Source organism: Anopheles moucheti, chromosome 3 (assembly GCF_943734755.1).
Source record: "Anopheles moucheti chromosome 3, idAnoMoucSN_F20_07, whole genome shotgun sequence".
In the NCBI taxonomy this organism is placed as follows: Eukaryota; Metazoa; Arthropoda; class Insecta; order Diptera; family Culicidae; genus Anopheles; species Anopheles moucheti.
This window is the reverse complement of record NC_069141.1, coordinates 45,581,606-45,608,954: the sequence shown is the minus strand read 5'-3', so window position 1 is coordinate 45,608,954 and position 27,349 is coordinate 45,581,606. Positions and strand designations below refer to the sequence as shown.

At 42.4% G+C, this 27,349-nt stretch overlaps 5 protein-coding genes across 6 annotated transcripts; 4 read left to right on the top strand and 1 right to left on the bottom strand.

The window, feature by feature from the left end:
* Nucleotides 1-321: 321 nt before the first annotated feature.
* On the top strand, nucleotides 322-4,187 carry LOC128300422 (phosphatidylinositol 3-kinase catalytic subunit type 3). The gene is made up of 14 exons (XM_053036465.1): nucleotides 322-573; nucleotides 659-847; nucleotides 931-1,090; nucleotides 1,154-1,303; nucleotides 1,371-1,493; nucleotides 1,567-1,662; nucleotides 1,741-1,826; nucleotides 1,903-2,166; nucleotides 2,229-2,331; nucleotides 2,403-2,502; nucleotides 2,563-2,796; nucleotides 2,882-3,167; nucleotides 3,233-3,591; nucleotides 3,663-4,187. The coding sequence occupies exons 1-14, from the start codon at nucleotides 512-514 to the stop codon at nucleotides 4,106-4,108; spliced, it is 2,658 nt and encodes an 885-aa protein (XP_052892425.1). The 5' UTR covers nucleotides 322-511; the 3' UTR covers nucleotides 4,109-4,187.
* On the bottom strand, nucleotides 2,243-23,904 carry LOC128300427 (28S ribosomal protein S9, mitochondrial). 2 transcript variants are annotated; one of them, XM_053036474.1, is made up of 8 exons: nucleotides 23,772-23,904; nucleotides 23,311-23,697; nucleotides 23,157-23,245; nucleotides 22,850-23,094; nucleotides 22,657-22,772; nucleotides 9,866-10,028; nucleotides 9,677-9,788; nucleotides 2,243-2,329 (listed from the first exon to the last, which is right to left on the bottom strand). In XM_053036474.1, the coding sequence occupies exons 1-7, from the start codon at nucleotides 23,835-23,837 to the stop codon at nucleotides 9,697-9,699; spliced, it is 1,158 nt and encodes a 385-aa protein (XP_052892434.1). In that variant the 5' UTR covers nucleotides 23,838-23,904; the 3' UTR covers nucleotides 2,243-2,329; nucleotides 9,677-9,696. The 2 variants fall into 2 exon arrangements, with proteins under 2 accessions (XP_052892434.1, XP_052892433.1); XM_053036473.1 differs by lacking the exon at nucleotides 2,243-2,329 and having other exon boundaries at nucleotides 9,627-9,788.
* LOC128300421 (ionotropic receptor 25a) lies at nucleotides 4,655-8,412 on the top strand. Its single transcript, XM_053036464.1, has 10 exons — nucleotides 4,655-4,760; nucleotides 4,878-5,027; nucleotides 5,113-5,318; nucleotides 5,465-5,729; nucleotides 5,881-6,118; nucleotides 6,195-6,555; nucleotides 6,631-7,223; nucleotides 7,280-7,465; nucleotides 7,570-7,899; nucleotides 7,998-8,412. Exons 1-10 carry the CDS (start codon nucleotides 4,655-4,657, stop codon nucleotides 8,410-8,412), a joined length of 2,850 nt encoding a protein of 949 aa, XP_052892424.1.
* Nucleotides 17,972-21,972, top strand: LOC128300420 (transient receptor potential channel pyrexia-like). Its single transcript, XM_053036463.1, has 2 exons — nucleotides 17,972-18,102; nucleotides 18,387-21,972. Exons 1-2 carry the CDS (start codon nucleotides 17,972-17,974, stop codon nucleotides 21,592-21,594), a joined length of 3,339 nt encoding a protein of 1,112 aa, XP_052892423.1. The 3' UTR covers nucleotides 21,595-21,972.
* A 388-nt stretch (nucleotides 23,905-24,292) lies between the features above and the next one.
* Nucleotides 24,293-26,998, top strand: LOC128300423 (probable glutamine--tRNA ligase). The gene is made up of 3 exons (XM_053036467.1): nucleotides 24,293-24,394; nucleotides 24,482-25,998; nucleotides 26,081-26,998. Exons 2-3 carry the CDS (start codon nucleotides 24,498-24,500, stop codon nucleotides 26,887-26,889), a joined length of 2,310 nt encoding a protein of 769 aa, XP_052892427.1. The 5' UTR covers nucleotides 24,293-24,394; nucleotides 24,482-24,497; the 3' UTR covers nucleotides 26,890-26,998.
* The last annotated feature ends 351 nt before the right edge of the window (nucleotides 26,999-27,349 follow it).

Here is a 27,349-nt window from a genome sequence, read left to right as displayed (position 1 = left end):
AAACAGATTTAGCTACTTTTTTATTGTCATCCGAAAAAGTAAAATGGCTTACTACTTGCCACTGATAATGTCACTGTTTGCTTGCGCTGTTAAAACTAGAAGTTTTTACTTTACGACTTTTTGTTCAACATTTTTTCAACCAACCCAACCCAACGAAAATCCAGATTTTAGACCTTGGTATAGACAATTTTTGGACGTCTGAATGAGATCTAAAAAGTTTCCACTTTTCCGTGGCTTCCCTAAATTCGTGTGTTTCGGAGTGTGAGCACTCGCTTTAGATGACGACCCCTGCAAACATTTTGCTCGCTTTTCGCCATAAGCCAACCTTTCGATGATTTACCAAACATAAACAAATCAAACGTCATCGGGGCACAATTTCACGAAGGAACATTGTTGTGAAAATATGTTTTCTGTAGAAGCAGTCCGTGTGTGGAAGCAATTGTAGAAAGTTAGTCTATTGGCCAGGAAGTGAAATCGTTGCACAGTACCACAGTGAGAAAGGCATACAGACATGGAAAGCTCGCTGAGATACATTAGCAGCTCTTCTTTACATCAAAGAATAGCGATCAAAATGTAAACTACCCCCATTTGCATTATCTCTTGCTGACCCCAGATGACATATAATACAAATGACCCATATGATCCGTTCCGTTTACAGAGGCACCCTGGAAGGAGAAAATGTTGGTTACTCGTACGAAAAGCTGATTGAGCAACCGTTGCTAAAATTCTCCGGTATGTACACAGAGAAAACGCCACCCTTGAAGGTGAAATTACAGATCTTTGAAAACGGAGAACCAGTAGGTCTGCCGGTATGCACATCCCATAAGCACTTCTCTACGCGTTGGAGGTTTGTTACGGATAATGAGATATGAGTTACGGATAGTAGTACCACTAAGAGGGTAGATTAAAATTATCTCTAATTGTTCACAGCTGGAACGAGTGGGTTACCTTGCCCCTGCGGTTCACTGATATATCTCGCACGGCAGTGATTGGACTGACGATCTACGATTGTGCTGGAGGAAGAGAACAGTTGACTGTAGTAGGTGGGACGTCGATATCGTTTTTCAGCACGAACGGCCTCTTTCGTCAGGTAAACAGTACAAATTCTTAACGTATGATTTACAATTTCAATAAAAAATAACCATATTTTTAGGGTTTGTATGATTTAAAAGTGTGGCCACAGATGGAACCGGATGGAACCAGCAATTCAACAACCCCTGGCAAGTGTTCCAATGCAGGTGTTAATCAAATGCAACGATTATCAAAGTTAGCAAAAAAGCACCGTAACGGGCAGATGGAAAAGGTAGTTGAAGCTTTCATTGTTTTGCAACTATTGTTTGATTAAGTTCCTGTGTGTGTTTCATTTGCAGATCGATTGGCTCGATCGTCTCACGTTTCGCGAACTGGAAGTTATAAATGAAATGGAGAAGCGCAACTCCCAGTTCCTTTATCTGATGGTAGAATTTCCTCAAGTGTTCATCGATGAAAAAATGGTACGTTTTGTATTTATCGTATTATTTATACCGTAAATTGAAGTGACACTTTTATCGATCTCTTCTTCAACAGTACTCCGTAATACATCTGGAGAAAAATTCCAATTCCATGCTTACATTTATACCGAAGCCAAAAATAGTGGTAGTTCCGGACTGTGAAATTCATCAGGTATGAGTTTATGGCCACGATTCTAGTAGAAACATAGAATAATCGCATACGTTCATGGTAACGTACGTAACTTTTTAGGAAAATCTTGTTGAACGGAAACACCACAGACTTTCCCGTTCGGCCCGTTCCGGTACATCGGATAGAGATGTTAAGCCTAATGCTGTGTATGTGATGCTTTTCTTTCTTAGTGTGTTACTAAGCCAGTGAGCTAAGCGTAAGATCTTTTTTTTTATTTTACAGCGTACGAGATACACTAAACGCGATTGTTTATCGATATTCCTCCACGTATCCATTGAGTAGCGAAGAGCAGGACATCATTTGGAAATATCGTTTCTATCTAAGCAGCCACAAGAAAGCGTTAACGAAATTTTTAAAGTGCGTTAACTGGGAAACTGCTACCGAGGTTCGACAGGCGCTCGCATTGCTCGAAAGCTGGTCTCCGATGGACGTCGAGGATGCTCTTGAGCTGTTGAATTCAACATTCCGTCATCCGGTCGTCAGATGGTAATAGAATAAATAATATTTTAGGGTGTGACTGTGTTTAAACTTGTCGTTGAATCGTTTAGGTACGCCATCACACGTCTCAATGAAGCTTCCGATGAATATTTGCTGCTGTATTTGTTACAACTGGTACAAGCTTTAAAGTATGAGCCATTCGATGAACCAACTGTAGGTGGAACATGCAAACGCTTTTAGACTTGGTATATGATTCTGAACAAAAGAAAACTATTTTATTACAGAATCTAGCAGCTCGCACTCCAAGTGATGGAAGAGAAATTTTTCAATCCTATGACGAATCTACAGAAGCCCAGTTTGACGATCTACAAGCAAATAATGCAGGTATGTTTGTTGTATTTTCACATGATGCACCCTAAACTACAACTTAACTGATATATGCAGGCACATCTGATACGAATGTGGAAGAGGAAATCAAAAATCGCTATCACAACAGTAATGTGAATAATCTGGCCAATTTTCTTGTCGAACGTGCCTGCAAAAATCCAACGCTTGCCAATTATCTGTACTGGTATCTATCGATTGAATGTGAGGATGAAAGAAGCAGCAAGAAGGATCTGAAAATAAGCGAAATGTACTCCAACGTGCTACGTATGTTTTTGAATCGTTTGTATAAAGGTAATGCCCAAAGTCATCCCTTTATAAGTATTTTCCTACAATTTATCCAATGTTTTGTTTTATTCTGGTCCCGTTAATTAAAAAGGGACGCCAGAAATGAAAACGACCCACGCACAGCTAAAGGAGCAGCAGCACTTTGTCGATCGTTTAGTAACACTGGTGAAAATAGTGGCGAAAGAGTCGGGCAACAGGAAGCGTAAAACGGAGAAATTTCAACAATTTCTGGCAGAATCGAGCTCTTCCAACTCTACTACCAAGTTCAACTTCAACAATTTCGGCCCGATAGTGTTCCCGTTAGATCCCAGCGTACAGATAGCGGGCATTGCTGCAGAAAAGGTTTCTTTGTTCAAAAGTGCCTTAATGCCGTCAAAGTAAGTTTAGCTACGGAATATATGGATTGTGTCGTGTACAACATTTGTGGTCATTGTTCTTCTAGATTAACCTTTCGCACAACTACCGGAAAGGATTACGTAGCGATTTTTAAACATGGAGACGATCTTCGACAGGATCAGCTGATTTTGCAAATGATTACCCTGATGGATAAGTTACTGCAGAAAGAAAATCTCGACCTAAAGTTAACGCCGTACCGTGTGTTAGCCACGAGCTCCAAGCACGGGTTTATGCAATATATTGATTCGGTAACGGTGGCCGAAGTGCTAAACACGGAAGGTAGCATTCATAACTACTTCCGTAAATTCAATCCTTGCGAAACGGGCCCATTCGGCATCATACCGGAGATAATGGACACCTATATTAAGAGCTGTGCCGGTTACTGCGTCATAACATATCTGCTGGGTAAGTGTGTGTGGGAGTGTCTAGTCAACTACCAAATGTAATACATAAATGTCCACTTCTCTTTGGTACAGGAATCGGTGATCGCCACCTGGACAATTTGCTGCTCACATCGAGCGGGAAACTGTTCCACATCGATTTCGGATATATTTTGGGTCGTGATCCCAAACCAATGCCTCCACCGATGAAGCTAAGTAAGGAGATGGTCGAGGCGATGGGCGGAATCAATTCAGAATACTATAACACGTTCCGCAAATTGTGCTACACCGCATTCTTACATCTGCGTCGCCATGCCAATGTAATGCTTAACCTTTTCGGTTTGATGGTGGATGCGTCCGTTCCCGACATTGCATTAGAACCTGATAAGTCGGTGAAGAAGGTAGAGGACAATTTACGACTGGATCTGTCCGATGAAGAGGCGGTACAGCATTTGCAGAATTTGTTAGATATCTCAATAACGGCCGTCATGCCAGCCTTGGTGGAACAAATACACAAGTTGGCACAATACTGGCGTAAGTAATGTGTTCACATGTGACGGGAGCATGTGTTGTTATTGTTCTTTTATACGAATAAAAAAAGTATTTGTTAACAAAGCATAACAGCAAAACATGGCATGTATAAATTCGAATGGTGTTTTCAATGCAAATTTTACACTTTTACCTCGTTGTACCAACAATTGTGATAGAAGTTGTAATCTGTCATGTTTAAACATGAATTAGTCATTTCAGCAAGTATGGTGAAGGGGAGGGGGCAATTTAATGTGTCTATATTAATACAGATACATTGGCAATCACGTAAGTACACGTGTGACAACGATCTTCTTACAAATCAATATATTTGCGCATGCACTTGTGATACAAATCAATACCCTATCGCACTGGAACTGTAATGGTTAGGATCTCCTCGGTAACGCACCACGACAACAGATCCTTTATATGTCGCACGAATGCATAGGAATGCTTTTAATGCCAGTAGGTCTTTGGCCAATGGTTGACTATTGACGGGTTTCATTTTCAATCGTACTATTCGCACTGTACATCCGTGGTTCACATCTCGCCCCATCAACATGGCTCCCCGAGTCGAAAGGCGGTGGATATTCTTAATCTTGTTGCAAATTGTATCGTATGTAATAGTGGCGATCGTGGGACAAACTACCCAAAACATAAACATTTGTAAGAACTACCAGCGATTTATAAAATTCTTTTTCGTTTTTATTTGACGATTGACCACTCATTTCGTAACAACAAAGTAAAAGTATTCAAACATACATACTTAAAACATTCCCACAGTGTTCGTCAATGAAGTGGATAACAATTTGGCTAATGTAGCAGTCGAAGTTGCGCTAAACTACGTGAAAAAGAATCCTCAATTAGGGCTTTCGGTCGATATGATGTACGTCGAAGGCAACCGTACGGATTCGAAGGACCTGTTACAAGCGCGTAAGAAATTTCATTCCGTTGAGTTATTTGAGTGTCTAAAACATTGCCAACTGCATGGTCAATTCTTTCTTACCCATGTCAATAGTATGTTCAAAGTATGGCCAATCTTTGAACGATAATCGACCGCCGCATCTGCTGCTCGACACTACGCTGACCGGAGTATCATCGGAAACGGTTAAATCCTTCAGCCTGGCTCTTGGTATACCGACGGTATCGGCCTCATTTGGGCAGGAGGGCGATTTGCGTCAGTGGAGAGACTTGACACCTACCAAACGAGGTTATTTGTTGCAGGTAAGCAATAACGTTTGATGCGTGTCTTTTGTGAACATTGGGCCATTTTTCGTCAGTACGCTGATATTCATCGTCTATTAACTAGTTTGCACCAAGTTTATTCACTCCACGTGAAATATTCATTACGCTGTTGTATTCACGTTTAGGTTATGCCACCGGCCGATATGATTCCACAAGTGATTCGATCAATCATCATCTACATGAACATTACGAATGCTGCAATTCTGTACGACAATACATTCGTAATGGATCACAAATATAAAGCTTTACTGCAAAACATTCCCACGCGCCATGTTATCACCAGCATTGCGGATGATCGCGACAGGGCCAGCCAGATTGAAAAGCTTCGCAATTTGGATATTAATAATTTCTTTGTGCTTGGTTCCTTAACATCAATTAAGCAAGTGTTGGGTAAGTGTTTGAAGCTGAAGAAATATTTTACAATCGTGCTTCAACAGATTGTTAGAAAGTTATTCATGAAAAGTAAAAAAAGTAAATCATGAAACAATGTAAAGAAAAATCATTATCCTATTTCACGTTTGTCATTCATCTTTATGCACAGAGTCAGCGAAAAACGAATACTTTGAGCGTAATTTTGCATGGCACGTGATAACGCAAGAGCAAAAGGATCTCACGTGCAATGTGGAGAATGCAACGATTATGTTCCTTCGTCCGATTTCCGACAGTTCGAGCAAAGATCGACTCGGCAGTATTCGTACCACATATAACCTTAAACAGGAACCTCAAATCACCGGCTTTTTCTACTTTGACCTAACCCTACGAGCGTTGATAGCGATCAAGTAAGGCGACTGCATATACGCTGCTATTTATATTCGTATCCAATCATGCCAAGTTCATGTGATTACCTCTATTTAGGAACATTTTGCAGTCCGGATCATGGCCGTCGAACATGAAATACATTACGTGCGAAGATTACGACGGTACTAATACACCGAACCACACCATCGATCTGAAAACGGCGTTTGTCGAAGTGACCGAACCAACCACTTTCGGACCGTTCGAAATACCCAAGGGAGCAAAAATACCCTTCAACGGCAACACGTACATGAAGTTTGATATGGATATCAATGCAGTGTCCATTCGTGGTGGTGCTTCGGTGAACACGCGCAATCTCGGCACATGGGAAGCAAGTCTTAATGCGCCGATCAACGTGGCGAATGAGGCGGAGATTAAAAATCTCACTGCCGATGTTGTATACCGTGTGTACACGGTTGTGGTAAGTGCTTCACCATTGTTTTACAATCCTGTTTCCACTCAATGTCAACAATGTTATCGTTTTGTGCATTTGCAGCAAGCACCATTTATCATGCGAGACCCAACAGCGCCCAAAGGATTCAAAGGGTATTGCATCGATCTCCTGAACAAAATCGCCGAAATAGTGGAATTTGACTACGAAATTCGGGAAGTTGAAGATGGCAAGTTTGGCAATATGAATGAAAACGGCGAATGGAATGGGATCGTGCGCAAACTGATCGACAAACAGGCCGATATTGGGCTCGGTTCCATGTCCGTAATGGCTGAGCGCGAAACGGTTATCGATTTTACCGTCCCGTACTACGATCTGGTGGGCATTAGCATCATGATGCAGCTGCCCAGCACGCCCAGCTCATTGTTTAAGTTCTTGACTGTGCTGGAAACGAACGTGTGGCTCTGCATTTTGGCTGCATACTTCTTTACCAGCTTTCTGATGTGGGTCTTTGATCGGTACAGCCCGTACAGTTACCAAAATAACCGGGAAAAGTATAAGAACGACGACGAAAAGCGGGAGTTCAATATAAAAGAGTGTCTCTGGTTCTGCATGACATCGCTCACACCACAGGGCGGTGGTGAAGCACCGAAAAATTTATCCGGACGCTTAGTAGCTGCCACCTGGTGGTTGTTTGGGTAAGTAGCCGCGATCACTATATAAACCACTAACTGTAGGTTATACTATTCAACAGGTTTATCATCATTGCTTCATACACTGCTAATTTGGCAGCCTTTCTAACGGTGTCCCGTTTGGACACACCGGTGGAATCGTTGGATGATTTGTCCAAGCAGTACAAAATTTTGTATGCGCCATTGAACGGATCGTCAGCAATGACATACTTCCAGCGTATGGCCGATATTGAGGCTAAGTTTTACGAGTAAGTATGAATATATGCATAGACATCATCCGAATCGTCTGGATCATGTTTCCTAGTCCAATGTCCACGTTTGGTTGTTTGATGGTAAAATTGGGTATTTGCAGAATCTGGAAGGAAATGTCTCTTAATGATTCACTGACAGCGGTCGAACGATCAAAGCTGGCCGTGTGGGACTATCCGGTGAGCGACAAATATACCAAGATGTGGCAAGCTATGCTCGAGGCAGGCTTACCAAACAGTCTTGAAGAAGCCGTACAGCGTATTCGAAATTCAACTTCTGCCTCCGGATTTGCTTTCCTCGGTGATGCTACCGACATTCGCTACCAAGTGTTAACGAACTGTGATTTACAAATGGTTGGAGAAGAATTTTCACGCAAACCGTATGCGATTGCAGTACAGCAAGGATCACCATTAAAAGACCAGTTTAACAATGCGTATGTGTGGGATTCCAATATTTCAAATTCCAATCACATCGGATCAACCATTCTTCACTCACACTACCTGTCTGTTTTGCTGTGATATTTTCTTGTAGCATACTGATGCTGTTGAACCGTCGTGAGCTGGAAAAATTGAAGGAACAATGGTGGAAAAATGATGATGTGCAAAACAAATGCGAAAAACCGGACGACCAATCAGACGGCATATCGATACAGAACATTGGCGGCGTGTTCATCGTCATATTTGTCGGTATTGGCATGGCATGCATTACGTTGCTGTTTGAGTTTTGGTACTATAAGTATCGCAACAACTCAAAGGTGATCGACATTGTGGAATCATCCGATCAGCAGCAGCAGCAGCAGCAAAATGCAGTCGTGAAAAATGTTCGCCCCGCCGGCAAGCTGATCAAGCAAGATTCACTAAAGGATTCTATGAAAGGCCAAAATTTTCAAACCCTCCGAACACGTACCTTAATGCCGAACCTAAGCAAATTTCAACCTCGATTCTGAAGTGGCGGTACGCGGTTTAACCTTAGCTAACCATACAGAATAAAATGGATAACAAACGAATACGAAAAGTGAAGCTCCATTTTACATGGATTAATTCTCTACTTACTAACTTGACACATTAACGTAATGGGGATATAGATATAAGATCATTTTAGGGTACCTATTTTAGAGCGAAAATTGTAACGTTACACATAATAAATATGCTTTACACTTTTTTGCGAAAATAAACACAAACCCTGGCATCCTTATTTGTTGTAGTAGTTATGTGCAATCTGCAATAAGCCCCAAAACGCTTTCGTCTGTAGATCAATCTCATTTATCCCCATCGGTGCCTAGCGAATCTGAATTTGTTTTGTGATAGTAAGTGCATAGTACGATTGTGACGGCTCCTCAATTATAAAGTTCGTAAACTTCTTCCGGAGCCAAGCGCCTTTCCGAGCATTTTTCTCTCGTAGCAGTTTCGCCATCATTGGACAGGCATCTGACATCTCTGAGACATCTGTGAGTACCGGAACTGTGTAGCTGGTATATAGTACAAGATGCAACAAACGCACAAGTGTTTCATTAAGACTGTAGAACGACCGATTGACACCTAGGATCTCAGGTTGTCGTGTTGTTGTCGGTGTTAACCGAAAATAAATGACATTTCGAACGACTGCATAGCTTTAGGTATTATAGCAGACGTGCAGATGATGAAATATCCTTAGCGTAAACTCTTGACGGTAGCTAAAGGTCCTGAGAGTTTTCCATACACCTCCACTAGGCAAGTGATGACATCATTATCAATCTAATAAGTCAGGAAAATTTGGTCGAGACTCTGAGCAACATAAAGTTTTACCCTGGCTCTTCTGTCCTATGCGGCTTTGAAATCAATGAAGAGATGAAAAAAGATCAAGCAAACATGATGAAGCAAGATCTTGAAGAAGAATTGAATTGAGAAGAAAGAATCACCAGTTGAATTGTGATTGAATTTTTGTATCGGAATCATATTGGATAGTTTTCAGTTGACACTTCTTTGAATAGGATCTTGTAGCCGATATTCAACATCATGTATCATCCACTTGTATTTGCTGAACTCTAGCTTATATCTCCTGTTGAAAATGGGTTACAACATAGCCAGATTCCAATCATGAAACATTAATTAACCAACATTCAAACGAAACTAAATTTAACACTAGTTATTGAACACTTACAGGGATTTCTACAAGCACTAGAGCAATTTATTCACACCACTGCCTCTGAAATTCTATATTAATATACCTACAGTTATAATACCACCTGTTTTTAACGTTTTTTCCATGTGTATTTCCTGCGTGCACCTGCTTGTCCCGGCTTCTTGCGTTCTCGCCGACGATAGTCGCGAGTCAATAGACCAGCTGAAAACAGTATCATTATAGATTAATGATTCAAATCTGGAGAAATTGTTTTTTTTTTCTCCAACGAATATAATTACCAACTCGCATGCGAGCTATTTGCTCAGCATCCACAAAACTACGTAACGCCATCGCAATACCCCATCGTACAGCACCTGCCTGTGATGATGGTCCGCCGCCGGAAACGTTGGCTGAAATATCAACTCTTCCGCTCATGTTAGTAAACAGCAGAGGAAAAAGAACCTGAAATGGCGCGAAATATTTATTCGTTAATTACATTTCACTGGCGAAAACCAAAAAAATGAAATAGATATATAAAAATAGCATGAAATAAATATTAAAATTGAAGAGATGAACGAATTCATTAATTTATTTGCGTCTAAACTTGTCTGCCGCAGGGAGGGTGGTGGTGATGGTGTGGGTGGGGGGGGGGGGGGGGGAGATTGAACGAATTCATTCTGGTCGTAACCCGAATGGCGAAAAGGAATAAATATGGGAGGTCTATCCCGAAGACGACGAGAAAGATCATACAGAGGTAATGAAGAAAAAAGAGAGAAAATGTCGAAATCAAGGAAATGATACGGGCGATTAAGTAGGACTGCGCGTGCGAATAGCGGAATTTAAAGCCAACTAAACCCAACATTCGGCAGCGGAGAGAATATGAGGGCATAGGGATGGAATATCCCTGTAGAAATCTACGAACAGTGAGTCGCGTATATTTTCTCTGTTGCCTCTCTAGTCTCTGCATAGCGTTGCAAATTACGCTAGCATAATCCAGAACGGAACGAACCCAGCAATACAGTGCCTTCATACATAAAGGGTCTCGAATTTCCGAGGCCATGCGACCATGATCACCAGTTGATGAAGCCCAATACTCGATTCGCTTTATTCACAACATGATCAATGTGCTACTCGAACGAGAGATACTCATCGAGCGAAATCCCAACATCTTTTACGGTAGATTCTCTGCTTGCCGCATAGAGAGTTATCCCAGGACAGCCGACCGACAGAAGGCCTAACGAAAGACACAAAACAGCATTTAGGGGGACAGAGCACCAACCCATTAATCAAACTACAAACAGAGAAATCACTCAGCGAGTGTTGGAGAGATCGTCATTCGGAAGACGAAATTACGGGCAGGAATATTTTTATGTTGTCAGCGAAAAGAAGGTGTCCATCAGTCGGAAGAACATTGATGCAATCATTGATAGAGAGAACAAAAAGGATGGGACTAAGTGCACTTCCTTGAGGAACACCAGACAAGCCCACGAATGATGAAGAAAGCTCCAATCTGACTGAATATGATATACTCGAAAGAAACGTAATGTACGTAATATATGAAAAATAGGGCAGCACTCAGTACAAGACCTATATGGTTCACTATAATGTGTTGTATAGTCATAAATAGAGGTGGTCGTTTTTGAAGAGCCATGGAGTGAAAACACATCAAAGTGGCCGAATGGCTGATATCTATCCTCGTGACAGAGGAGTGATCGACTAAGTGGTAAACCTAGTAAAGGACATCCACACCCGCTCGATTCGGGGTCAATGTGGATTTTGGCGCACGCCGGAGAGATCTCTGAACAGTACTTAAGCAATAATTTGATCAATGAGCAGAACAATACTTTTATTATTTTTTTTATATAAGGAGTCAGTTAAATGCAGTTCATATCAAATTCAATCCGAAACTTTCCTGTGTAACAAGGGCTTGCTATCTCATTACTTTACAAAAGCAGGAAAATTGTTGAAAAAAAGGCCTCCAAGAAGAACGAACCAGCCGCCTCGATCAGGCGGATCTCTCTTACTCTTTCTTAATGGCCCGCTCACAGTCGGCAAGTCGTCAAGGCATGGCCCGGTCAACAATTTTTCTGCAGGATACTAGGTTCCTGGCTGAAGGCAGGCGTCCAGGAAGGCTTCCGATTTCCGAAAGGTTTTGCATCAACTGAAACAGCCAACGAATTTGAATTAGTGAAACCCGTGTACGTACGATCCCCCTGTATTGTCACCGGGACACCCTGATGATGTCGTTGTCTGAAGTAAAGATGGTTTCGAGGTAGCAGAACTCCTCTACCACCTCGAGGTTGTCGCCGTCAATTACTACGCTGCCTCCCAAATTGGGCCTTATCACTGAGCTTTCGACAAGCAGGAATTTCGTCTTCGTCGCATTGATTCTCAATTCAATTCTTGCTGCTTCAGATTTGAGTAAACCACACACGATTTCATTGTCGTCTTGCCAAGGATGTCAATGTCATCCATGAGACCAAGAAATTAGAGAGACCGGTAGAAAATCGTGCCACGGATGTCGTTGTCGAGTCCTGTGCTTCGTATGACACCTTCCAAGGCGATATTGAACATTAGACCGAAGAGTCCGTTGCCTTGCCTCAGACGAGAGACCCTGTGAGATTCAAGCGATTGCAATTGCGACACTTTCACCTTGCACTGCATCCTGTTTATGGTGGCCGCTAACAGTCGGATCAACTTCCATGGAATGTAGTTCGGCTGCAGAACCAATGGAATATCAGCTTCTTCCGATCTATGACATCGTAAGCCGCCTTGAAGTCGATGAACGTGATTGTGAGTATGCAGGGATTTGGCGCTCTCAGTGGTGGATTGGCCTCTACAAATCCAAGTCGATGATTATCTGGCGCTACAACCGTTTGTACATCCGACCTCAAAGGACTTTACGGGCTGGGTCGTCCGGAGTTCAATGTCAAAGCTCAATAGTTGCCGAAAAAAGTTATAGCAAAAGGGCGCGAATCTGCAGAACAGGATCTGGAACATGATCTTGTAGGCTGCATTGAGGACTGTGACGGCACGAAAATTCGGGCATTCCAGCCTGTGGCCATTTTTGTAGACTGGATGAGTGACACCCAGCCTCCTCTCCAGGTTCTTCCTACTCCCAGATTCTCACGATCAGCTGGTGTAGCGAACCCATTACTGACTCACTTTACTTGACTCACTTGATAGCGTTTGGTAATCTCATGCAGAGATGGCTGGGCACCTCGTCGTCTGCACCATTTTTGATGCAAATATTGCTGTTGAGCTTGACCTGTTCTGCCATTTGCGCTAGCTTCTTCTGGTTCTGCCCTAGTCAGGTGTCCTTCGAAGTAACATTTCCACCTTTCGATTACCTGCAGCTCGTCTGTCAGGAGATTTCCTTCCACATCCCGGTACATTGCGGTTTAAGGAGCAAATAGGCCTTAGTTGCGTACCGCTACGAAATATCAGCACGCGACTTGGAGTGGACTGAATCCGTCGGTTGTTGACCACGGAAAGTTCTGGCGTAGCTTTACCATGACCAGGAAATGCACCGAGTCTACGTTTGCGAATCTGTAAGTTTTGACCTCGATAATATCCGAGAAGTGCCTTCCGTCAATTAGAACGTATGGACGTAACGTTGGGAAAATGTTTGCTGTATAGTCTCCAGGTGTAGCTGAAACGAAGTGCATGCTAGTACAAGGCGCTGCGAATGTTCTTGTACTCCAGCTGCATCCTCCTCCTTTTCGTCATCAGTGCTTCCAAGGTGCGGACTGTGCACATTTCTGAAGCTCAGGTTAAATAATCAGAAGGGAACTGCTTTAGCATGGAGAACAGACGTTCCGATATAGAGTCATGATGGACAATCATCTACCCCCTCTCTCAATTTAACCATGCAACCATGCAGGGTTTGGATTTCCCCATGTACCCATACTCGGATTATTGAGAGACATAAATCCTGTACGTTCGTTACCGTTCTGTACGACGAGGACGTATTGAATAGGAGTAGGAAGTGGATGTGTTATTCTTCTACAGCAGGCGACTCCAAACCAAGGCCAGCGGTCCGTATGCGGCCCTGAGAGCTTCCAGAGCAGCTCGCGACGCTGTTACCATTTTAAGAAAATGTCTAATTTAAAATTTACTAATTAACGTTTTTAACTGGTCGAGTATTCATTATGGTAATAGTTAGTAAGATCACATACTATAAATTTAAAAAAAATCATCTTGAGCTCAACATCTGTGTAAATTACCCGATAGATAATGTGTAACACGCTCCCAATCTACGGCAGTTTTAACCAATGCGGGTCGCGATCTGAAAAGTCTGAGAACCCCTGTTCTAGATGCTTTGGATCCACCCCGAGGTATTGCTACATCACTGTCATAGAACTTCGGATGGATTCTGGAACGTCGATCGATTCGGCAGTTAAAACAGTCCGTCATCAGCTAGCCAGCTCGACCGAATGAGCTTCGGGTACCGAACGCTAGGTGGCGCTGAAGGTTCCGATAAAAAAGGACGACAGTAGCGAAAGGGACGAAACGTTTTTTTAACGCGCGTGTGCAGAAACTACTCGGATATGAAACTTTTTTCAGGTTTTTATGGCTAAAACAGTAGATAAAATAGAGGTGTAGATAAACCTCTCTGAAACAAGATATTTGTATAACAACTGTAGATAAACAAATAGGAGAAATCATCTAAAATTTGGTATCAATAACAGTCAAGAATGGGTGAGGAGAGAATCGCCTGGACGATCGCCAAACAGGAATGTCTAACCTAACCAATACATAACTAACCTAACACCCAAAAAAAGTATGTACGCAAAGTAAAGAATGCGCGCAGGCACATTACATTATTAAAGCAGCCCAATTAATCTTCCTTAAATATGGAGCCAAATTTCCTTCTAAAGGCGTTTTTCTCGCGCAACTAAGTAACTGGTATACACAGCAGATAGCAATATGACAGGCAGTCTGTCAACATCAACCTTGCACGCATCTCAACATGAATACTGTGGTTTACATAAATGTTTGCCATAAATGTTTTATCCGAGACAGGTTATGTTTCGAACGACTTAAATGATGGCGCTTATATGATTGCCACTGCCTTCTAAATGTTTACCTATTATCCAGGTTCGTCGCTTTACAATATTTAATCCGAGATTTGCCTACTCGTTTTTTTTTTGGTTTATGAGAACTTGGATGTCTCTATGGTAACTCGTATCGTGAATACAAACAATTCAAACCTCGGGTGAAGATTAGCATAGATGATAGCATAGGAACTTGAATGTTTTCAAGTAGAGGCAGAGAGAACGAGAGAGGCAGAGAGAGAGAGAGAGAGAGCGAGAGAGAGAGAGAGAGAGAGAGAGAGAGAGAGAAAGAGAAAGGGTCGGTAAGGATTTCTAGAATATCATATTATTTTGGTTAGTTTCAACCTGCTTATGCTGTCGTTTACGTCTTTGAGACCGATGAAATGGAAGTGCATGAATGATCTTCGATGTTCATGTTCGATTAGTACGACTGTATCTGCTTCTAAACTCTCTACCGTTCTATTTGCTATTGTAAATATTTTGAATGCCTGAATATTTAAACTTTTTCCCACATTAGTTTCAAGTTCGACTAGACGGAGTCTGCGCTGCAGAATTACCATTGCAGAATACGCATGCAGAATGAGAAGGAACTCACAGTTAGCCTAGTAACCTACCAAAAAAAGTAGCGAAAGGTTACGAATGGTTAGCCATGAAAGATTTTATTAGCAACCTGTTTCGAGCAAAATAAAGAGCTCATAACGTGGATCGAGAGTGGCGCTGCAGTGTCGTGAATTCGGAACTGTAGCTGTAGAGGAACAAGTTACCTGAAGACGGAGTAAACGGTCTAGTAAAGAATGGCGCATTACATGATAACCTTCATTGGGGGTATCCCAATATTCAGTTTAAAGTAAACTTCGAATTCAAAGCACAATGATAGAGTTTCAAAATAATCTTACTTATGGTTCAGAAACGTAAACTTTGTAATGGAATTTACACATTTGTTCAGTATGTATCAGAAACAAATTTTGGAATGAACAACTTCCCTAGCCAGCCGAACAGCCTATTTCTGTTGTATAAAAAGTGCGAAACGTCGTAAAAAACACAGCTTTGGTATGATACCACAAACTCTTTGAAACTCAATGATCATCATCATCACGATCATCATCGTGTCTCGTGTCTTTTCAATCAGCTTGCCGACCACTGTTGACCACATGCATATGTCTGCTTCACCTGCGAACGTAATAGATGTCCCGTCGAAGAGAACAGTATCTCTTCCAGTGTGTTGGTTCTTTCGAAACTTTCAAAATGTTTCTATAGACCTATGCTATCGAGCGGTCGACGCATCCACCAGCACGATCAAACATTTGCTCTTGCTCGCTCACGCGTTGCTCTTCCCATTCATTTATCTCTATTTGATCGGTTTAGATTGTTTCGACACGCTTCATCCCCGTATGGATTGTTATCATCCAGAAAGAAAAAGTCAGAAATCAGATGCTTCATCTCAGAACATGGTACGTACGTTCACTGCGTGTACAATGGAATGATGCCGTGAGGGCATGCTACTGTTTGCCGCTGTGTTTGTCCTCTATGGAGCTCGATCAACACAGCGGCAGACAATCGCACGGCTGGGCCGAGACGACACTCAGCAATATTTTGAATCCGCTAGTCTGACAGTTGCCGCCGTGCACGATCGTCGCATGTTTGCGAACGGTTAGTGATCATTTTTCCAAACCTATTGCCTTGTTCAGGTTGGGTAGGTGTTATGCTGCTGACCATCAAAAGCTTTCTTGTGTGTTTTTTTTTGCATAGGCTGTTAGCTGATCATGATATAGTTTGTAGTGACTACATTGTTTGTAGTAAAGTTTTAAAATTTTGCTGCTGAGTTTTAATTTAATGTTGCCATGTGACTGCCAGTATCCAAAATTAATGATCGATTCATCGGTGTATTGTCATGCGCTAAGCTTTATTCGGCGTTAGACTAACAATGTGCTCTGCTCGTGGTACCGTCAGGCAAGACACAGCTTTAAAGTGATTGCATTTATAAATTATGCGCGTGTGTGACTGTATGTGTGTGTCTGTGATAAGAAAAATTGATTGTGATTTTGTTCCACGCCCGGTCACCGCTTCCTTTCTGCATCTGAGCAGTGCACAAACGAAATAGATTGTTTCCATTGTTGATCTTCATCATACATAAATTTTATCACCGCTTTTTACGACTATTCCCACAAGAAGAGACGTGTGACTGTAAGATGTTTTTGGTGTTGGGTTGCACATATATTTTGTAGTTTTGCCGCAATATTACTGTCCACATATGCTGATATTATCTATAGACAAAGCAAAAAGCAAAAAATCTCCTAGCATCACTAGCAACCACGAATCATGCACAACCACAGTTTATTCACGGAACGAGCTGACTAGCAACAATTTCAGTGGATTTTAGTCTCGCCCTCGGCAACCATTCATTACGTTCCAATGAAAAAGCATATTTTGCATTGATTCTGATATACATATTCCATTAAGTGCGTTCCGGATGGCGTCATTACAATATGCATATTTTTTTGTACACTCTACAAGACCAATCAATGGACTGGCAACAGGCAGAAAACAATGACTTTCGCAGGGATTTCGCTGTAATGCTGTTCTGTACGCTAAATTAAAAAATTAGCTGTTACCAAGCTAGAAAATACTCTAAATACCTTACGATCCAATGCTACAGAGCTTTTTTCTTCTGATCATACGAAACTTTTTGTTCAACTTTTCCGTCGAACGCCGAATCCGATGACGGCACCAGCCAAAACGACGAGAGTTTTTTGTGTGTGCAAAAACTCGTTTCAAATACAACTCGGCACAAAATCAAGATCGCTCGTCTCTTCTTCCGTTATGTCTCCCACCCTTTCATTCATTTCAATTTCTTTTTTTTAAATCCAGTTTTTATGTATACCAATCTGCCCCTTCAACTAATATTGGTGCTCTGTTGCTCGCGGTGGCTATAAACGTGGAATTTTTGTCTCTTTTCTGTTGCTACATTTCAGGTGTAGTGCTGATCATTATCCCGCTAGCTAACAGCAACAGCCAGGCCGATCAATAGTTGTCCATCCGCGACATTACCAACCGAACACGGTTCACAGGGGATTGAAAAGATAAAATAAAATAACAAGCAGCATCAAACACCTTCTCTCCACGCCAGAACCACAAATGGAACAGTCAGAATGAATCGCCACCACCACCTGGGTATGGGTATTCTAGCTTCGACGCCATCCCACGATCACTATTTACAGCTGGCGAGAATAACAATAGTAGCACCCAAAACAATAGAGCTCAACAAATTGAACTAACTGATTAAACAAAGCACATTAAACCTCACACAACAAAGTTACATCCGGACTCTAACCTGGCAGAAGGAACAAAATGGACAATTATGGCTTTAAAGATAGTGATAGTACACCACCCTCGACACCACCGGTACGACCTCCTAGAATATTTCGGACAGTAAGCTGCATTGAGAATGGTACCATCAAATTTCCTCGCCTGGCTACCAGGTAAGTAGTCACTTTTCTTTTTTCGCTCATGGAATAGTTTGTGGAAATATTAAACACATCAAAATTTACGTGACTTCAGCCACATTTTAACGCTTGATATTTTCTGTTTGTTTGTGGCAATGTTTGTTTTGAAAATAGTTTTTTCAGAATTATTAAGCATGCTATATAGCAGGATCCTAAGAGCATTCAACTAAGACTTCTACTAAACAAATACTATTGTTAAACTGTTGAAAGAGGATAGTAGTATTAAATTTCTAATCTACCCATCCATTTTGCAATTATAGATTTAATGCATCAACTACTAAGGATACCAGGCCACAAGCGATGGATCCAGAAGCCGCCTTAGTAGAACCTGTAGTGATCGAAAACGGTCTACACAATGATTCCAACAGCAAACCAACGATTATGCAAAACATTGCGCCCAATGTGGCGGGAGGCACCAGTTCCTCTTCGGCTGATGAACATAACAAATCTGCATCGGCCAATGAAACCTCTACCGTCACTAATTCTAGTACCAAAACAACTACACCACATAGTGGAACGGGTCAAGCTAATGGACGTAAATCTCACATTGACAGTTACGAGTATATGGAGGTTGGACCGTCCCCGCCCGCCGAAGGTGCCCCCAATCTTTACGATAGCTACGATGAAAGTTACTCCGAATCTAGTGCGCAACTCTGCAATGACATCATTCGCGTATCTCTTACTGAGCAGATGCGTCTTGCTGGTGGCCGAGTGACACTGCTCGAGAGCTTCGAACTCGAACCAACACTTGATGCCACGATCATCGAACAGTTGCTGTGCGCAACACCTATGCCACCTTCCTTGGGTCCTGCAACCACCACGACAGCGGTTGGCTCTTCTAACAACAATTCAGCCAGCGGAGGACAACAGTTCGAGAAAAATATCTGCTTTTTGTGGGCGGCTTTTTTGCGAAAGTTCCATCTCGTAGAGCAGTGTGTGCAGCTTGGGGCGGATATTAACTTCTGCGACTCGAACGGTTTGACCGCGCTTCATCTCGCATCGTTCAGCGATTGTACCGAATGCTGTGCGTTCCTGATTCACCATGGGCTTGATGTAAACATGCAACCCAAATGGTACACTCCACTTCACTGTGCCGCATTCGGTAACTCACTAGCTGCCGCTGAGTTGCTAATTAAAAACGGTGCTCGCATAAACGTGCCAACAAACAAGCAGCATTGCGAGGAATCTCTCTTACACTGTGCCGTACGGTCAAATGCAATCGAATGTCTTCGATTCTTTATAGCCCACGGTTCGAACGTGAATGCACTTGAGCGAAATGGCACGAACCCAATTCATCTGGCCGCTGATCTTGGCCATGCGCAGTGTCTCGCTGCGCTGCTGGAATGTTCGGATGCAGATCCTAATGTGCGTATACAGCAGGGTGACAAGCAGATGACTGCGCTACATCTTGCCGCTGACGAAGGTAACTTGGACTGTGTAACCCAATTGCTAACACGCGGAGCCGATGTCCGTGCGCGGAACCATCGTGGTTTTACACCGCTGCATCTGGCAGCCCGCAGTGGAAGTGCCGATTGCGTCGAGGCACTATTGAAACTTGGTGGCTGTGATCCAAATATGGCCGACTTCGACCAACGAACGGCACTGCACGCTGCGGTCAGCAAATCCGATACTGCCGTGGAGATGCTTGAAACGCTCATCGCATGGGGTGCCAATGTCAACCAACGGGATGTGTATGGTTTTACGGCACTGCATCTTGCGGCACTGGACGCACTAGGCCCGTGTGTCGAAACACTGCTGTATCACGGTGCGGATGTTACGATGAAATCGCGCAAAGGAACCAGTGCTCTCAATATCATCAGCCGTAAAACGCCGGCCTCCCTCGGAGTCATACAATGCAAGCTGGACGCAGCTATCACGCTAACGCATTCGCAAGATTCATCCAGCCGGGAGGTAGAGCTGGAACTTGACTTTCGCAGTATTCTGCAGCATTGCCATCCTAGGGAAATTAGCTACCTGAACACGTTTGTGGACGATGGACAGAAGGAGTTTCTGCAACATCCACTGTGCTCGGCCTTCCTGTACATCAAATGGAACAAAATACGCAAATACTACATCGCTCGGTTGCTGTTTTGTTTTACATTTGTGCTGTTTTTAACACTGTACGTACTCACGGTGCTAGCACACAACTGCTACAATGGCAGCAAGGACATGAAGGAAACGATCCAGGAACAGGAACTATGCCAAAAGCAGTCCATCTTTGGGGACATGTTGCGGAACAATCCGTTCGTTATGGAAATGCAGTGGATGGTGCTAGTGGCAATTACAATCATTGAGATCTGTCGCAAGATCTATGGCATTACCGGGTATTCCTCACTGAAGCACTATGTCACGCAGACAGAAAATGCAATCGAATGGTTCATCATAATGAGCGTATTCGTTATCTCGCACATTTACACCAAGCGAACCTACACATGGCAGAACCATGTCGGAGCCTTCGCCGTACTTCTTGGATGGACCAACCTGATGCTAATGATTGGGCAGTTGCCCGTTTTTGGTGCTTACGTCGCCATGTACACCAAGGTGCAGGTTGAATTTGCCAAACTATTCATGGCCTATTCGTGTATGTTGATAGGATTTACGATCAGTTTCTGTGTCATCTTTCCATCTTCCTCCTCGTTCGCGAATCCTTTCATGGGATTTATCACGGTATTAGTAATGATGACGGGGGAACAAGATCTTGAACTACTGATCAATGATCCCGATGGTAAAGATCCTCCGTTTCTGCTTGAGATCAGTGCGCAGATTACTTTTATATTGTTTCTACTGTTTGTCACAGTCATTCTGATGAACCTGCTCATAGGTATTGCTGTGCATGACATACAAGGATTGAAAAAGACGGCCGGCTTGTCCAAATTAGTGCGTCAGACGAAACTGATTTCCTATATCGAATCGGCTCTCTTTAACGGTTGGCTACCAAACTGGTTGCGCAATTTACTGTACTACACAGCACTCGTTTCGCCACAAGCTTACCGTGTGGTGCTGAGCGTCAAACCACTCAACCCCGGAGAAACAAGACTCCCGCGAGACATTATGATGGCAGCTTACGAAGTGGCGAAGCAAAAGAAGCATTACATTAGAAAAAATGTCTCTACGGCATGTCGTAATTTATCTTACGAACCACAGAAAGCGTCGATGAATGGGATGCGACCTAAATTGTTCGATCGTTCTGATAGTGGCTTCACTTTACCCACCAATCGACGAACCCCTAACGAAGGTGTAGGACTATCGTGTGCAAATAGTGATCATACTGCAAAGTTTGGATACGTCTACGATACACCGACACTGTATGGTCTCACCAATAAGCTAGACGAACACAGTGACTACATTGGTAACATTGCAACGGAGATCGCCGAGCTGCGATCTTCGGTAGAAGAGAATCAGCAAATATTGCGCCAGGTGCTTCAATTGTTGAGCAAAAGTCCAAAACACAATATTCAATCGAATTAATGATTTACCTTGGACAAGAATGTTATCCTAGCCCCGTCCAGTAGAAGGATCTAACCTGAAGCTTACTTTAATCGATTTTTGTTGCGACAAAATGCAGTTATGAAAGCTGATTTCAACTTTCGATCCACAGTAACAACCTAGATGTGATTTTACATAGTATGTAGTAAAATTATAATATTATTGCGGAAACTCGATAACAGTTTTATAAAGGCTGTTACTGTTAAAGAAAATCATTCAGAAACAAAGTTGCTGATCACAGGAAGACGTTCGAAGGATCATTGTGTAGCGTCGATCGACATTAGTATTACCTCTAAATTGCATGTAAGATCTTCTTTTATCCATCGTACAAGACAGGATTGCAAAAAGAATTTTCACTATGCATTATAAATATAGCTAGCAAACATGATAACTTCACAGCACTTTCAGCAGCGAATGATTTAAATGACAAACATGTAAAATTCTGCGCAAATAAACAATTGTGATTCTAATAAAAAAGGATTTCAGCACATTACGCGCCATATTTCTGCTGAATACAGATAATTCTGTTTTCCTCAGGCACATTTCCGAAATAAAGGTTAAAATCGGTTATCGGCTCCAGCCGAAATAAATCGGATTTAGTTAAAAACTTTTTTAGCGTACAGAAGATCACCTTCTTCAAACGTCAGGACAATATTCATGAATAAATTAAAAACGTGACAAAAGTAATGATGAATCAGCTCACGAAATCTAGTTTCATCCATGTTTGTAAAATCTTTTCAGGGCTGGAAAACACTGACTACATCTTAATTTCATTTTTGTGCCACAATCTAATCATCATGACAACAACTTAGCCACCCACTTTTTACAATAACTAACGATGTAAATTGATTAACTCGTTCAACGCAACATCACGCGAATTTGGGAGATGAAAATGGTTACCGCCTGGCCATATCACCCAAAAATAGGTGATGTGCTATACAAAAAGCCAAGCAAGTTTTGAAAGCGGCCCCACGGTAATTATTGCAATTTTTGACACGACGTAAAGAGTATAAATAATATTTAAAATGCTACAATCACACTCACTTGTTCACGTTGTTGTATATTTCCTACACTGCGTAAATCCTGTCCATTCACCTCAATTTTTCCAGAACCAGGAAATTTAACAGTCACGTCTGCACGGGCAGTTTTACGAAGACACTCTAAAATAAGAGAAATAATAAAATTGGTTTAACCGTTCCAATCGATCAATGTAACTCACAACTAAGTACAATCTTACCATATATCGTCACGTACTGTCGACCGTCGGTATCATGTAGTGGGGTAGGAACAGTATCGTTTTCGAGCTTGGAAATTAGAGGTTTCCTATATTCGATCAAAAACCCTTTAACACGCTCAGACAGTGGATGGCTAACAAGACGATTCATAGCACTGACAAAGTTTTCATACTCAATGTCAGAAATAGTTTCAACAATTTTTTTTTCCAACAATTCTTTAGGCAACCACTCAGAGCCCGTTGTGTCTCTGTAATGCAACATACTGTATAGTAACCATCAACATACCAATATCGGTTTGCAATTACTTACAGTGCCTTTCCCACCGAATCCAACGATTTGCCTTTTAGTCTGGTTGCATCTTCAAGCGCGTTAATCTTGTTAATGTTTTCGACAATGTCCTAAAAAATGTACGTTCGTTTGAAATCCATCGTTTACTAATTGTACGTATCATACGATATCTTACAAACAGTAGTTGAAAGAAATTGGGCCTGCCCGTGTAGAACAATGTGTGAAATGGTCGGCCCGTTTCATCGAATTCAGCTCCCTTCGTTTTGGGAATGAATTCTTCCGGTGGCTTCATTGTGGGTCTTGCCGCTGGATCGTACAAACCGGATGGGAATAAATATTGCACCGCCTGATCGATATCTTGCTGAGTGAAGTTTTCCACGTCCGCTCCCATCATGTTGGCTAAATGTCGTTTTCCAAGTTTATATTCTAACCGCGCAGTTTCCATACAGCTTTCGTGTTCTTTAGCACGCTCCAAGTAAGCTTTCATTGCTTTGCTAATCTTAGCCTTTTGCACACTGACCACATCTTCGGCATTACAGACAGTCGAACAATGGAACAGGGCCTGTAAGAATATTAACATGGAAAGACTTCAAGTATGAGTACGCCATGCAGAACGATTGTAGTTAAGCAGCTTACCGCATTCATACACCTCAACTGTCGAGGAAGTGCGGACCGTAAACCATGAACTAACATCGGAAACATGTCTAAACTCAATTACCGGCACAGTTATTAAATAACACCATTCGCTAAGCACGATGCCTGCTCCTTTTGCTGATTTGTTATTGTTTCTTGAAATATGACGTCCGGAACATTCATGAGGTCGCGGCTACACACTGTTGATTTTGAAATGTCAGGATAAGAAATGAATTTAGTTTTCGAAGTTCCAAAATAAATCGAAAAATGTGCAAAACGCTCGATGAAAATGGTTTTTTATGTAGTAACGAAAAATTTTATCATTCTCCAACACGGTTTTTTACATCAACAATAACGAAATAAGATCATGCGGTAATTTCATACCCCTGGTGATATTGGTTATAAGCACAAAGGTTAACAACTGGTCGATGTAAATTTTTAACTGCATTCAATATTGTGCTCATCGATCGTAGATGTTAATTCAGCAATAGTTCATTACAGATTTTTTAATATAAAATAAGATATATTTGAGTAAAATTCGATTCACTAAATGTCAAGCATAAAGGGTCATGCACTAACTCTTTGTTTGCCAATCTCTGTCATTTGTTTCATCATACGTGTGAGCGGTACATACCATTTTTAGCTTACCGTTTAGTTTTATTCTGATGTAAATACATTAAACTTTCAACATTATTTAATTATTTATTTCTCAGTGCATAGCCTGCAACCATGGAGCATCTAATTTCTCTCGGACTGAACGAGCAAAAGGTGAAGGAAACGTTAAAAAATGGAACTCTCACCGCGACGATTACACGTGCCTTCTCCTACGTTCCGCCGGGTGTAGAGCTGACTGCTGCCCAAAAACCGCTTCTATTCCAGGCGTGCTCGAAGATCAAGCCACAGAGCGCTCAGTTTTTGGAGTTGTTAGTCAAAAAAATTCTGAACAACAATCTGGACACTAGTTTGCGCGTGGATACGGCACTAGAATATGTGCTAGCTAACGTCACGAAAGCCACGTTCAACGAAGCTGATTTCGATGTGGCCTGTGGTGTCGGGGTAGTGGTGACGCCGGAAGAAATCGAAAGAGCTGTTGAAACAACTATCGGCAAGCATCGAGATGAAATCGTTCAACAGCGTTATCGGTTTAATGTCGGAAAATTGCTTATCGAAATTCGTACCGCTCTGCCCTGGGTCGATGGTAAGGCTCTGAAGAGTGAAGTTGATGTTCAGATGTTCGACTTGCTAGGTCCAAAAACGGAGGCTGATGAAGAAAAAGTGGCTAAAAAACGACGCGATCCCCCGGTTGCTAATGCGCCAAAATCGACATCTGCGGTTGAACCGGTGACTAACACTAGCCGACCGGATGGACCGAGAACGATGGTCGATCTGATGCGAAATGTGGATTTCCATCGCCCGGGTGAAAATTTTAAAACGGATGGGTATGTTGTTACTCCTCAAACGGAGCGTTTATTAAAAGAACACCTGCATCGAACTGGCGGCAAAGTGCGCACACGCTTCCCACCGGAACCAAACGGAATTCTTCACATAGGTCACGCCAAAGCGATCAACATAAACTTTGCCTACGCAGCAGCAAATGATGGCGTATGTTTTCTGCGCTACGACGACACCAATCCGGAAAAGGAAGAGGACAAGTTTGTGAAAGGCATTCGAGACATAGTCGAATGGCTCGGGTACAAACCGTATAAAATTACCTACTCGTCCGATTACTTCCAACAGCTGTATGATTTTGCGGTGCAGCTCATAGAAAAGGATATGGCGTACGTGTGTCATCAAACTGCCGAACAAATGAAGGGATTCAATACGGAGCCATCCAAGTGGCGTAACCGCCCGATAGCGGAAAGCTTACAGCTTTTTGACGACATGAAGAATGGAAAGATAGACGAAGGAGCCGCGACGCTACGCATGAAAATTACGCTGGAAGAGGGAAAAATGGACCCAGTAGCTTATAGGATCAAATTTATTCCACATCACCGTACCGGCACGAAGTGGTGTATCTATCCGACGTACGACTACACGCATTGCTTGTGCGATAGTCTGGAAGATATCACCCATTCCCTCTGCACGAAGGAATTCCAATCGAGACGATCATCCTATTACTGGCTCTGCAATGCACTAAACATCTACTGCCCTGTGCAGTGGGAATATGCGCGTCTCAACGTGAATTATACTGTTGTTTCAAAGCGCAAAATTAATAAGCTGATTACTGAAAGTAAGTAAAAGGTTGGAACAGTATGCAATAGGTGGTACGATCCCTTAATTTATATTTCTATCCCTTTCCCCTTCATTTTTAGATATTGTGAACGATTGGGACGATCCAAGATTGTTCACTCTATCGGCTTTGCGACGCAAGGGTTATCCAGCCGAAGCGATAAATAATTTCTGCGCCCAGATGGGCCTTACGGGTGCACAAACGTCCATTGATCCTGCAGCCCTCGAAGCATCTGCCAGAGATGTGCTGAATTTGACCGCACCACGTACAATGGCAGTCCTGGAACCACTTAAGATTACGATACTCGATTATCCTCATGATGGACCGATTCAGCTTTCGGTGGCTGATTTTCCAACCATACCGGAAAAAGGAACTCACATGGTATGGTTCGACCGCGTAGTTTATATAGAACGATCGGATTTCATGGAAAAGGCAGACAAATCATTCCGCCGTTTGACACCAGGCCAACCGGTTGGACTAAAGTATATTGGCTCCATGTTGCGAGTGGAAAGCATTGTGCGCAAAGCGAACGCTGTTGAGGAATTAATATGCCGAATTGAACCATGCACTGCTACGGAAAAACCGAAGGCATACATACACTGGGTATCCAAACCAATTCCGGTGGAAGTACGTTTGTATGAGAAATTGTTCATACACAAAAACCCCGAAGATAGCAATGAAGTTCCCGGAGGGTTTTTGAGTGATTGTGCCACCGATACAATTCGCACCGTTTGTGGATATGTCGACAAGTATGTGACCGATAGTAAAGTCTACGATAAGTTTCAATTCGAGCGTATCGGTTACTTCTCCATTGATCCGGACACAAGAGCTGATCAATTAGTTTTCAATCGTACCGTCACACTGAAAGAGGATACGGGAAAAACGAACTAGTTAGAAGAAGTCAAGGATCATCGGACAATATATCAATATAATCGTTGTACCGTTTTGACAGTTCAATCATTATTTACGGCGCAACTAAAATAAAATCAGAAAATTAATTTATGAACCATTTGCATAGCTTGAATAAGTGTTACGAGCTTGCCCATGTTCTTATCAAACATATTGGTAATAATGAGAAGTAGTGAGATTATTGAGAAGAAGAGTGTGGTGAATAGTGAGAAGCTACTGCCACCTAATCTCGGGTTGAAGATTAACGAGGCTAAAACCACGTCACGAGAATTACACTGAACGATCCAGCCTGTAAAGTCCTTTTAGGTCGCCCACATGGACAGAGGAAGCGTCGTAGGCCCAAATTAAGATAGAGTGATGGCGTTGATGCGTCTGCCCCAAAGTCCGGGATAAACGATTGACAGACGACGGTGCTCGACCGTGAGCGGGTTCGAACTCTTTC

Bases quoted from the DNA above. Each gene is read 5' to 3' on its own strand.
- LOC128300422 (XM_053036465.1), top strand. From the start codon at position 512: ATGGAAAGCTCGCTGAGATACATTAGCAGCTCTTCTTTACATCAAAGA. The intron at 2,332-2,402 runs GTAGGTGGAACA...ATTTTATTACAG, and splicing joins AGCCATTCGATGAACCAACT to AATCTAGCAGCTCGCACTCC. The intron at 2,503-2,562 runs GTATGTTTGTTG...TGATATATGCAG, and splicing joins TCTACAAGCAAATAATGCAG to GCACATCTGATACGAATGTG.
- LOC128300421 (XM_053036464.1), top strand. From the start codon at position 4,655: ATGGCTCCCCGAGTCGAAAGGCGGTGGATATTCTTAATCTTGTTGCAA. The intron at 6,556-6,630 runs GTAAGTGCTTCA...GTGCATTTGCAG, and splicing joins ACCGTGTGTACACGGTTGTG to CAAGCACCATTTATCATGCG. The intron at 7,466-7,569 runs GTAAGTATGAAT...GGGTATTTGCAG, and splicing joins ATTGAGGCTAAGTTTTACGA to AATCTGGAAGGAAATGTCTC.
- LOC128300420 (XM_053036463.1), top strand. From the start codon at position 17,972: ATGGACAATTATGGCTTTAAAGATAGTGATAGTACACCACCCTCGACA. The intron at 18,103-18,386 runs GTAAGTAGTCAC...TTGCAATTATAG, and splicing joins TTTCCTCGCCTGGCTACCAG to ATTTAATGCATCAACTACTA.
- LOC128300427 (XM_053036474.1), bottom strand. From the start codon at position 23,837: ATGTTTCCGATGTTAGTTCATGGTTTACGGTCCGCACTTCCTCGACAG. The intron at 10,029-22,656 runs GTGAGTGTGATT...GCGCCATTTCAG, and splicing joins ATATACAACAACGTGAACAA to GTTCTTTTTCCTCTGCTGTT. The intron at 9,789-9,865 runs GTAATTATATTC...TACTGTTTTCAG, and splicing joins AATAGCTCGCATGCGAGTTG to CTGGTCTATTGACTCGCGAC.
- LOC128300423 (XM_053036467.1), top strand. From the start codon at position 24,498: ATGGAGCATCTAATTTCTCTCGGACTGAACGAGCAAAAGGTGAAGGAA. The intron at 25,999-26,080 runs GTAAGTAAAAGG...CTTCATTTTTAG, and splicing joins TAATAAGCTGATTACTGAAA to ATATTGTGAACGATTGGGAC.